This window comes from Apodemus sylvaticus, chromosome 11 (assembly GCF_947179515.1).
Source record: "Apodemus sylvaticus chromosome 11, mApoSyl1.1, whole genome shotgun sequence".
Lineage (NCBI taxonomy): Eukaryota > Metazoa > Chordata > Mammalia > Rodentia > Muridae > Apodemus > Apodemus sylvaticus.
In genome coordinates, this window is record NC_067482.1 from 65,154,250 (window position 1) to 65,166,960 (window position 12,711).

A 12,711-nucleotide genomic window follows, 5' to 3' on the forward strand; every position below is an offset into this window, starting at 1 on the left:
ATCAGTCACCCCTTCTAGCACCTTTTCTTCCCTCCTTTCTTCCTTTCTCACTTTCCTTCCTCCTTTTTAAAGAGTTCTTTATGTGTTTTGCCTGTATGTATCTCTATGCACTATATGTATACTTTTGTAGAAGCCAGAAATGAGCATGGAAGTCCCTGGAATTTGAGTTACTGATTGTTTTCAGCCATCAGTTGGGTGATGGGTACCAACCAAGGTCTTCTAGAAGAACAGCAAGTGCTTTTACGCACTAGGTCATCTCTTTAGTTGCTGTTGTTCCTTCCTTATAAGTCTGTTGATGTAAAGAACTTCAAAAGTCCCAAATAGCTAGTAGAGAGGCTTAGTGTCCAGTTCAGTAGAATGTTTGTAGTGTTTCCTAGTGGAAGTATTTCCTCCTCTGAAGCCAAAACTTCTAGGCCAGTAAAGTCTAGGAATAGGAAGCAAAATTTTCCTCATGGATCACTGGGGACGAAGAGTGGAACTTCCTGTACCTTTTTTTTTTTTTTTTTTTTTTTTTTTTTTTTTTTTTGGTGTTTTGCATTTAGTTTTTTTGAGGCAGGGTTTTTCTGTATAGCCCTAGCTGTCCTGGAACTCACTCTGTAGACCAGGCTTAGACACTAACTCAAAGCATATACTGCCTTCTAGATGATTCTCCAGAGCTCTAGGATATTGCCACCTATTTAGTGATATCAGTAAACAGTGTTTAAAAGGCTGATCTACCATTCTATTAGCCACTGCTTCAAGATGTAAGGAACATGGTCTAGCCAGTGGAGTCCACGATGTTAAGTATACTGTCACACTTTTCTAGCTGGGAAATTAGTTCCTTTGTCAAAAGTGATGTTGTGTAGACTGTGCTGATGGATAGTAGTTTGGACAGAAAAGCATTATATGCAGGAAATGAAAATCCATAACCAGAAATAATATCTACTCCAATAAGGACAAACATTACCCTCTCCATGAAGGAAGTGGCCTACCTACATTAGCCAAGCCAAGGAATGGCACCACGTCCGGGCTCAGTGTTGGTCTCTGCTGCAGGATGATTTGCCACTCAGCAGCAGCTATATAGTCAAGCCAGCCTTGTTGAGTGGAAGTCCATGTTGTTGAGGCTGAGATAGCCTCCATCTCTCCACCATGGCCACTATATTCATGGGACCATTGGGCAGAAACAAACAGAGATGGCTAGAAAAAGACTGATTACACAGAATGGGTCATCCTGCCTACTTGGTTATTAAATTCCTCTTTTAAAGGTAACCTTTTGATGAATATTTGCTTGAAATAGAAATATCCTCAAGTTCTTTGACCATTTAAAGAGGTCTATCCATGTTCCTCAAATGTCCTTCTCACACTAGTTTTACAGTCATGCTTCTTTCAAGTCCCTTAGCCATGCAGTCAAATGCAAACAAAGCACTTTACACACTTTCCATCATAGAAGAGAATTATATATTTTCATGTTTTATTTTATTACACTACAAATATTTTCTGGCAGTCAGTTAAATACCATAATTATTTAATGAAATTAAATAATTTCAGATTAGCAGCTGAAACCATAAAACTTCCCCTAAGAGTGCTGTAAGAAACAGTGCAAAGCCAATGACTTACTAAGCAATACATTGGGTGAGGAGGAGGGGAAAGGGCCTATTCGAAGGGATAAAGCATGACTAGAGAGGTAAGATGAAAAGGCCATAAGGCATTTTAATGATACTGACATTACTTTGTTTAAGCAAAGATTATGACAACAGTTTTATAATTAGTGATAATTTTAACATTTTTGTGGAATTTATTTATAAAAAATTTTCTTTATCCTGACAGTATTCCTTTTCATTTGTAGTCATTGCCCTTCATGTAATAAGCCATAATTTGTTTTGGTATATTTAATATTCATGATAGATAATGTGACTTCAAAGTCATAGTCAAGTGTGAACAGAACCTCATGATTTGCATTGTATAGCAACTAGAAGCCAGTAATACTGTAAGGAGCTAACAAATGATTTTTTTCACTTTATATTTAAATTCAACTAAGCATTAATGATTATCTTGACATTTCTGAAGAAAGTCCTTGATCGTTTCCCTTTTAAAAAGAGAATTGGTTAAAAGTTACTTTTAGCTCTTTGAAAGAAACTGCTAACACTCTTTCCTTAGTGAGCATTACTGATTCAGTGAACAAAGTTCATTGAATTCTGTACTACTCATTAGTCAGTAAGGATCTACTGAATAAAATGTTATGTGCTGGTTATATGTGCTGTTTATTATCAGAACTGAGTAAGCCAATACTGGGTTAATTAATGAAGATGGTAATAATTGAATTACTACCACTTTTATGCCATTATTTTAAGAAATGAATACTATAGAAAATCTATTAAGTAGTTTTACTTTATTAAAAATAAATCTTAAATAGATTCTAACCCTATATACCTCTATGAAATTTGTTTTTAGACTAGACAAGTTACATGAAAGTGACATAGTATAGAATTCACATAAATAGTATGCTGCAAAGTTGTGAAAGACACCTAGGTAGGGGATGATGCAGAAAAGTGTGTAGACGTTAGTTATCAAGGCTAGTATAGTACCATATAACAACAACAACAGCAACAAAATCTGAGAGGAGATGAGAAAAGAATTAGGACCTTAAAAGAACAGAAAACAATTTTGTATTACAAGAGCTTTGGAAGAAAACGGTGAGATCAGTTTAGAAATAATTTTTAATTTTTGTCAAAAGACAGATAAAACATTGATGCTGATGAAATTGTTCAGCATTGTCATGACTTAAAATTTTAAACATCAGTCTACCTTTGGATTTGTCTTTGATGTTATAATATACACAATTAATTATATGTCCTTATTGAAAAGTTATGTTGGCCTACCTTTACCTTTGAATATTTTCAGTAGGGTTTGGTCACAGGCAATTAAATTCTGCGGTTCAATGGTAGTGTGCAGCTAGTAAATAAAAACACTATTGTGTTTATTCTTTGGGCAGTTTTTAAACATACAGAAAAAATAAAAGTATAATAAGCATGTAATCACCTAAAATTAATTAACATAGTATTGACTCATGTATTTCTAACTTATTTTCTTATGAAGAACAAATACATGTCTAGAAATATAGTTAAGATCTCTTTAAATCGTTTAAGTTCTCTGACTAATTTACTAATACCACCAATTTATGCATTTATATGGAAAGTAGTTTTCTGTGCTTTAGAAATTCATATAAATTGCATGCTAAATGCACAAGTTTTTATCATGAATATTTGGAATACCTATCAACATTGAAAATACACATGGATCATTATCCACTTTGACTTGTAGGTGTAAGTTAGAAAAAGTCCTATAACTTGAACGTAAGATGACATACTTAGTAAGGTGCTTACATCAGTGTATTGCCTCTAAGACAACAAATACCTAGAATGGAAAACTAGACAAGGATACCTACTCACAAGTGAATGGAAAGTAAACTACCATATATTAAAGAGAATATATTGTTACTTATTCAAATATATTATCATGAGAGCATAGTGAATACTTCCTATCTACTGAGTTGGTCATTAGTACTTAAGATATTTACATTCATAAAGAGCAACAGCAGATAGAGCTACCATATAACAACATACACATTATCCCTAGGACCCAGAAAATGCTCTGCCTCCATTTCTGATCTTCCCAGTCTGTCCTTACTACATTTCTCTTTTCCAGTTCAGACAGTACTTGGACTGACAATTTTCTCCAGCTCCTAGTCTTCAGACTTTATGCTTGAAAAGGAGTAGTAGCAAAATATTGTAATATAAGTGGAAACTATAAGAAAATGTGATATTTTCTATGGATTTCTAAAATGAATCTAAAAGTTTAAGACAGATTAGAATATCTATGTATATACTTATTTATGTACTTGTGTTTACTGTGTATATTGACATAGACTGAAATTTTTCAGTGTAATATGACAAAAATATATTCAAGAATGTTTTCATTTTCACTAGATAGACTATATTACCTTGTCAAATCTGTTTAGAACGAGACTAGACTTTTAATATATGTAATACAGTCATCTTAGTTATGGAGAGGGACTAAAAATGTGTTGTCACATTTAAACTTCTACAGAGAAAAACGTTAGAATCTAATAACCTGATATGAGTAGGTCTCTTAAAGGATAGAATAAGACTTAGAAATAGCTCATCCAGTTTGAAAATAGAAATAATATTACTTTTTCTATGTGATGGTGATTGAAAAAGGAAAAAGAAAGCTTTGTTGCCCCACCCAGAACATCACTACTTATTACACTATATATGAAAGGATTTTTTTTACTTTGAAGAATTAATTAATTAAACACATCAAATGTCTAGAAGATTTTTAAATTACATGGACGTGATTTGTTCTTAAACTTTGGCTAACAATTAGAGTTAGGGGAAAAGTGTGTCCCCTTCCCTGCTGTTTAAGCTGTGTATATTAAAACCTAACTTGAAAAAGGGTCAGGCAATAGTCATTTTGTGAAGAAAATGCTCTGAAAAGTTCTTAAAATAGTAAAACTTCAATTTATAATTAATAGAAATGAGATACTGAAACAGAAAAATCTATTATTTTATTCATTAATTTTAATGAATATTAATTTAGTTCTCCTAAAGAATTGTTTCTTGAGACTGAAGAGATGGCTCAACAGCTAAAACACTTGCTGCTCGTGCAGCGGACCTAGGTTCCATTTTCAGTACCCACATGGTGACTCCTGTAGCAGGTGTCTGATGCCCTCTTATGACCTCCATGGGCACCAGGCAAGCATGTGGTAAGCATACATGGAAACATAATATCTGTAACTCTAAAATTTATTTTCAAACATAACTTTAACTCACAGGAAGAAAACCCAAGTCAGTAAATGTACACTGCTGTGTTGCAAGATGCTGCTGACGTGGGAAAGAGCCTGTGCTTGCAGAGATCTGTGCCTTGAGAATAGATATACAAAAGTTGAACAGATGTAAAGAATGTTCTAGACAGAGGGAATGTTCTTTTTCAGTTTGAGAAATAACTGTATCCTGTAGCACTTTTGAGGAACTAAGTACAAGTGGTGGGACACATGAGAAATACAAGAGTTTAATGAAAACTAAACCTAGAAGTAAACTTGTCAAGGTACTTGGAATAATAATTTTTGTGTAGCAGGAACTTTATCTCTCTCCCTTACTCTACTGATCTAAGTGTTCTGACCTGTAACTCAATACTAAGGTTTTTCCAGTTTTTCAGTTTTAGCAAATTTTTCTGATCATTTCTGCCAGGCACTCTTCTAGACAGAGTTATGTTTTACTGAATAAAATAGATATACTAGACAAGTAACCATAGCAACTAGAAGATGGCCTGCTAAATGGTGAATAATGCCTATAACAGTGCTGTAATGGAAACCTAGAATGATGACAAACCACCAAGTCCAAATTATGCCCAAAGGAAGTGAGTGATTCACAAGATTTGAGAAGGATCGGTGAGATTATGAGGAGAGGGAGTAGGACTCCTCTAAGGAAAGAACAGGACTGAAGTGTACAACCTCAGAGATGAAAAAACAGCACTGTTGTTGGATTGTCTTATTTGATACCAAGTGCCATGGGAACTTTGTGAGGTTTTTGGGGGGTTTTATTGTTTGTTTTTGTTTTGGGGTTTTTTTGGTGAGGGCGAGGGATGCTTGTTTGTTTTCGTGCTGCCATTCTATGACATTGATTTGTACATAATAAACACAGACTGCATGATTATCCATTTCTACAAGAGGTTATGAATATGGTATTTTATTCATTCATCTTTATGTCTCTCCAGACACTTAATTGTTTATGTGGATTGATTCTGTTACTGTGAAAGCTAGTAAATTTTCTTTAGTCTTGTTAGGTTTCTAGTTTCAAGCAGGTATTTTTTTTTCTCCATGATTCCTTTCTAAGGCTTACCTTTTCAGTTTTTGAGCAAATAGGAAGATATTTATTCCTGGTATTATTTACTGTTGGATTTTAAGTTAATAGGCCATTCTGTGCTGACCTTAACCTGTTAACAATTTCTGAATTATTTAAGTTTTTTAATTGTGAAAATTCAGTATTATATCTGTGGTAACTACATTTTAATAAAAAATACAGAAAGGTATGTTTTATAGCAGTTGTCTTTCCTAGTTCTGTATTGTTATGTGTATTATCTTTATATAGTCTTAGATATAACATAGGCACAGATTCAATGTTGTGTGTTCCAGCAGTTTAAAATAATAGATAAGTATTCAGTTCTCAAGCATAACACATTCTATTCTTTCTTTTATAACTTGGACTGTTTCAGCTTTTCCAAAGTGCCAGCCTTGAGAAAAACCAATCATGGATGAGCTGTCAGATTGACTTAACACTGCACAGTGATGGGAAAGTGACCAAAAGTTAATCTGAAAGCAAATCAATGTATTTGGTTTTATCTATCCCACCTGGCAGTACCAGCTCTCCTGTGCTTTGTCATAACGTGTGCTATTCATGTCCTACCATCAGAGTAAATATGTGTTGAATTATACCATTCATACATCAGCAAAATAGGACAGGAAATGTTAGGACTAGGGTTCTGTGCAAATATAAAGTGTTTTCTCTTGCAATAATTATAGGGGATGGAGTTTTAGATCTCTCTACAAAGAAAACCAGCATAAAATCTGAAGAGTCATCCATATGTGATCCTTCTTCTGAAAATGCAGTGGCTGGGTAAGCACTATCTAGGAAATATAATTTAATATTAATATAAATGACCTCTGCAGAGAACACTTAATTCTGTGCTGAGTAGGACTGACATAACTTTCTCAGAATTTTTGTCGCTCATAAGTTTGTCTCTCTCATACCTTCATTTGTCCCTTCTCTTTCTTTTTTCTTTCTGTTAAAGAAAAGTTATCAGAACAATCACCAAACTTCAATTCATGTTACTAAAATGAACTATCAATTTAATCATGGGATACAAACTAAGAAGCAGGACAAGTAAGAGAACTTGAAATACTCAAGAGGCCATTTTAAGGGAAATATGTCATTTTAATAGTTTTTAAAAATGAACCATCTCTAAAACTGCTGTAGTTACTAATTCTAAAACTAGCAGATAGCTTTGTAAAGCAGATTTTTGCTTTAGTGTGGTGGCAAACAACTTAACATTTACCTAGTATCACCACAAAAAAGTCCTTTCATGTCTTTAAAACTGTCACTAAATTAACTTAATAAATAATTACTAGTGAAATGCTGTTCTGTTGGATTTTTGTAACTTTTGCATCTTCTCACTAACTGCATAGAAGTCTTTTTTTTTTTGTCCCATTTAAATCTGAGATGAATTTATTTCAACTAAGGCTGTAATAGAGCTGGAGTCACATGTGTAATAGACATACAAGATTACAAAGTTGCATTTGAAACATAGTAACATTCTAAAATGAAATTGTTCATATACATCTTTTTTCAGATTTTAAGTTTTTATGTAGAGGACAAATGAGTCTGTGGAATTGAGCTGTCTGTGTTTGGAAGTATTCTTGCTGCTACAAATTTCCTTTATATGGGTTGACTCTTTTATTACTTGTTTAGCGGTAACGTCACGTTTCTACTAACAAAAACTCCTTTTGGATTTGGGTATTTTTATAATGGAACTCTAATTGTAAATAAAAATTATAAGTGTTGCTCTGCAAGCAGCTTTCAGAGGAAAAGCAACATCATGAGAATATTTTTACAAATACTCAGTTAGGATTTTATGTTCTTGGAAGGTCTGCCCATTGAGGCCACCGTATCATTGACACATTGTCCTACCAGGACTGTAGCGTTTGCTTTGATAAGGAGTAACTACTACATCTCACAAACCTAAAGTGCAATGAGCAGTGATGTTACCTAAGCAAGGAGTATAATAAAGGAGTGGACCCTCCCCTTCCATAGCTGTGTGAGAGTCTCTCATGCATCAGTTTACCATCGTTTCATTCCATCCATCCAGGAGACTACACAGAAACAGAGAGGACTATGTGGAAAGAAGTGCTGAGTTTGCAGATGGTTTGCTCTCAAAAGCTTTGAAAGACATTCAGTCTGGAGCACTGGACATAAATAAAGCAGGCATACTTTATGGCATACCTCAAAAAACTTTACTTCTCCACTTAGAAGCCTTACCAGCAGGGAAGCCTGCATCTTTTAAAAACAAAACTCGAGATTTCAATGATAGTTACTCATATAAAGAAAGTAAAGAAACTTGTGCTGTGCTGCAAAAAGTAGCCTTGTGGGCAAGAGCTCAAACAGAGCGCACAGAAAAAAGTAAACTCAACCTACTTGAAACCTCAGAATTAAAATTCCCAACAGCTTCCAGTTACCTCCATCAGTTAACTCTACAGAAAATGGTTACTCAGTTTAAAGAAAAAAACGAAAGCCTTCAATATGAAACTTCAAATCCTTCTGTACAGTTAAAAATTCCTCAGTTACGAGTAAATTCAGTTTCAAAATCACAACCTGATGGTTCGGGTCTACTGGATGTCATGTATCAAGTTTCTAAAACCTCTTCAGTCCTTGAAGGATCAGCTCTCCAAAAACTGAAAAATATACTCCCTAAACAGAACAAAATAGAATGTTCTGGGCCTGTAACTCACTCAAGTGTTGACTCTTACTTTCTACATGGGGACCTCTCTCCTTTGTGTCTTAATTCTAAAAATGGAACAGTTGATGGAACCTCTGAGAACACTGAAGATGGACTGGACCGGAAAGATAATAAGCAGCCCAGGAAAAAACGTGGCCGCTATCGACAGTATGATCATGAAATAATGGAAGAAGCTATTGCAATGGTAATGAGTGGAAAAATGAGTGTTTCCAAAGCACAAGGAATCTATGGGGTACCTCACAGCACTTTAGAATACAAGGTAAAGGAAAGATCTGGAACACTGAAGACTCCTCCGAAGAAGAAACTACGATTACCAGACACTGGGTTATATATGACAGATTCAGGGACTGGCAACTGCAGAAACAGCAGCAAGCCTGTGTAGATTACTGTTAGAGAACGTGTGTGTGTGTGTGTGTGTGTGTGTGTGTGTGTGTGTGTGTGTGAGAGAGAGAGAGAGAGAGAGAGAGAGAGAGAGAGAGAGAAAGAGAGAGAGTGTATGTGTACAGGGGTGTGTGAGTCTTTGTGTGTGTGTATATACATACACACGTGGAAATTACAAATGCTCACTCTGACAGGAGACATAAAATTTTACAGTTCAAAAACCACTTACATGCCTTTTGAAAAAAAGTTTTATTCAGGGTTTTCACTGTGGACAGAATTACAGAGTTGCTTATTAATTCTGATAGTTTGTATTTAATCCTTGTATAAATAGGTGAAAAAAGATTCAGGTTTTCTTTAGTAGTCAATAGCATAAAATGTGGAAAAACAAGTAATTGTCAAGTGAAACATTTTTTTTATTGGTAAAAAGATTCTAGCCATTCAGTTGAACCATCTTATAATGGAAATATGATATTAATAGTTTGTGAACACTTTTATGTAACATACCTACAATGATTGTGAGTATGTCAAAGAACCAATCAAAGTTAAATAGTTACCTCTGTACCAAGAGTAACTAATAGATACAGTATTAATACACTACAGTGCATTCTATGAAATACAGAATGCACTAAAGTGCATCCGCCAGGATAGAAGAGAAAACCTTAAAGGATATGTATAGTAAAATTTAATATTTATCATTTAATTGTTGAGTTAGCAGGAAGTTGGGGTTATTAAGTATATAATTTAAATTTAAAAAAAAGCTGAAATAGTTAACCCCAGAAGCTATAGAATCCTTTAATATAAGATGGAATACTAAAAACAAAAAGTAATTTAAATTTAATTATTAAAGTAATTTAATTTTGTTTTTCATTTGAAAAATAAGCTAATGTGTAAGGTTAGAAAAGAAAGTTGGAATGCAACTTAGAGCATGTTTATAATGTGCACAGAACAAGCTTGAGAATGGTCATTTTGGTTAAGTGTGCTGGTTAGTTGATGTTATGACTACTTTAAGGATTGTGACACACTCCTACTGAAAAACCTCAGTGTAACTTTAATATATTTGCTGCTGTGACATTTCAAAACATTTTCAATTTATCAAGATGAATTACAGATTTCATTTTGGTGGGTGATACATTATCATTTTGCTAATAACCAAACTTGCAGTTTGTTCAGGGTCTTGAATATATTTACAGATATTTAACACTGACGCTGTTTTGAACTTTCAGTAATGTAAACTCTTTACTACTTGGAGATTTAGAAGCTGGGCAGTGCATTTTAACTTTTACTAGACTCATATGAAACCAGTAATTTTTATAAAACTCTTTTAAAAATATGGGTCAGAGTATTCATGTGGGTTTATGAAGTATGCAGTTTTGGTAGTAAAATGTAATAAAGCATGTACCTCCATGTAAAGAAAGGAGATTTGCTTTATAGATGAGAATCCTCCCCTATACCCCTTTTCTCTATTAGAATTCAGGTTCTGGTCATGTTCCTAAGCCACTTTTTTTTTTAAATCCAAAAGGAATTCTTACAGCTGAATTTAAATATAAGTGCACCTTGTCAAATACTTGTGTTGCTACACTTGTGTTTGTGTGTGTTTAATAATCACATGAACATGTGATTGTTCAGCTACTAAACTTTAAAACTGCTTGCATGTATTTAAAGAAACTGAAGAATGAGAAAATGTATGGCCAGTAATGTCCTGGTCTCAGATCTGTACTGAACGTTTCCAGCTGTTAACATTACCTGCATACTAGGGTATGAATCCTCTTGATCTTTTTCTTCCCCCAAGAAAATATACTTAATAGGTTACAAGACAGCATTTGTCAGGGTCATCTTTCTTTTTAAAGAATTAAGCCATATTTTGTGAGGACCGGAACATGGATTATTTATTATATTTCCCCCCTCCTCCCATTGAAAAACAAAGTTGAAAAGTAAATACTTCAAAAACAATTTTCTTGACCTCTTTATACAGAATTTTACTTGCAAAACTTTGGGAGCTCGAATGCATTACATAATATTTATATTGTATTGAGCTTTTTTATTCCTCACACTATATTTGCATTGATAAATTGATTGAGAAGTTTATAGTAAAGGGAAACTTACAGAACACTTTTATATCATTTAAAAGATGACCTGACCAAAAACTTTACAGGATTCATAAATCAGGGATCATTTTGCTATTGACTTCACAGTGATCAGTAGTTTTATAGGTAATATTAAAGTTAATTTGCAGCATTTTAGTACTTATTATTTATTTTTGGTCAAATAGTAAATTAAAATATTTTTTGATAGTTTATAGGTAATGATCAACCCATAACTTTTAAAAGAAACATAACGTTTGTATTACTGAGTTGACTTTTTAATTATACAAACTAGGAAAGGCAGGGAAGTTTATGGGTTCCCCTCCCCACACTGCTTCTATTAAAATGTACTTTATGTTAAACTTTCAAACTCCTTTAAAAATTTAGTTACCAGTTACTACTTAATTGACAGTTTCTGAAAAATCCAGTTTCAGCTGACTTTTAATGATATGAAAGCAACCCTTATATGCTTTCCACTTATTTGAATGTTCCTCAAGTATTTTATATTTAAAATAAAAAAAGAAGGAAAAGAAAAAAAAACAGTGCCTCTGTTTTTAGAAAACTACTGCTCAGTAAAGTTGTTTAAACAATTTCTGGTAGCTGATGACAATTTTATATTAAACTGTATACTGACTTTAGTGAAACTGATTTCTTTTTTAGTTGTTTACAGTGCAGATACTTGTGGGTTTTTTTTTTAATTGCAGTATTTTCATTGTCGCAGTAATTTAGTAAAACTCTGTGGCTGCCTTGATTTTGACAGATTTTGTTAATATAAACTGATTGTTAGGCAATTAGTTATATTTATGCATAAATCAATTGCACTATAATTCATGAATTATTTATTACAATATTTTCTAATGAATTCATGTATCTGTCTTGTGTTGTACATGTACTGTAATTTTGTTCCTACTTTGTGTTGTTATATATCTAAATCTGATTGTATGAATTTTAATTGTTCAGTTAACGTGTTTCTAGATTGTAATTTGTAGTAAAGCACTTCAATGCTTTTGCACTTAAAATTTACAACACTGTCAGTGTGTGGTTAATTTACTCATTCAGTAAAAGAAAAGTAAAGTAAAACTTGACTATACTGAATTCTTTGATTCCTTGTAAGGACTCTTTTTGGCTTTGTTTTGTATTAGAATTTGACTTTTCCAAAGAAATATTCAACAAATTTCTAACACAAAGCAGGCATAGAAACAAAAATGAGATGCTTGGATTTATAAATAAACAGGAAGAATTAGAAAGAATTGATCTAAAGAAAAAACATGAAAGCCAGTTAGACTAAGGTGGCCTTTAATCTGAACATTTAGGAGGCAGAGGCAGGTGAGTCTCTGAGCTCTAGGCCAGCTTAGTCTACAGAGTGAGCTCCAGGACAACCAAAGGCATATTGTGAGACTGTCTCAAAATTAGCATTTTAGCATCTTTATATAATTACTTGAGAAAAAATTGTGAATTGGAGATTCACACATATGTCTGTTCACTCATTAAGTTTTTCTTTGAGATTCTAAGATGGAAAAATGAGAGGGAAAAATCCTTGAAATGAAATAAGTACATTTTAAAATTTTGTATTTAATTAATTTAGTTGTCCTCCATGCTTTATAAGGTAGACTCTGATACCTGAAAATCTAATATATTAATCTATTGTTCATATTATTGGGTTAGTATCAGAAACCACACT

The 12,711-nt window shown here is 33.4% G+C and overlaps 1 protein-coding gene across 11 annotated transcripts in view; it reads left to right on the top strand.

Annotated features, from left to right (window-relative positions):
- Lcorl (ligand dependent nuclear receptor corepressor like) overlaps nt 1-12,711 on the top strand; it is a 143,463-nt gene that overhangs the window by 101,536 nt on the left and 29,216 nt on the right. For 8 of the 11 annotated variants that reach the window (XM_052199190.1, XM_052199188.1, XM_052199187.1 and 5 more), the window contains one exon: nt 6,578-6,671. The exons of 1 other annotated variant lie outside the window; for it this stretch is intronic. In XM_052199190.1, coding sequence (XP_052055150.1) covers nt 6,578-6,671 — 94 coding nt within the window. Of the gene's footprint in view, nt 1-6,577; nt 6,672-7,920; nt 12,608-12,711 lie in introns of those variants that run through there. 2 more of the 11 variants (XM_052199195.1, XM_052199199.1) reach the window with 2 other exon arrangements.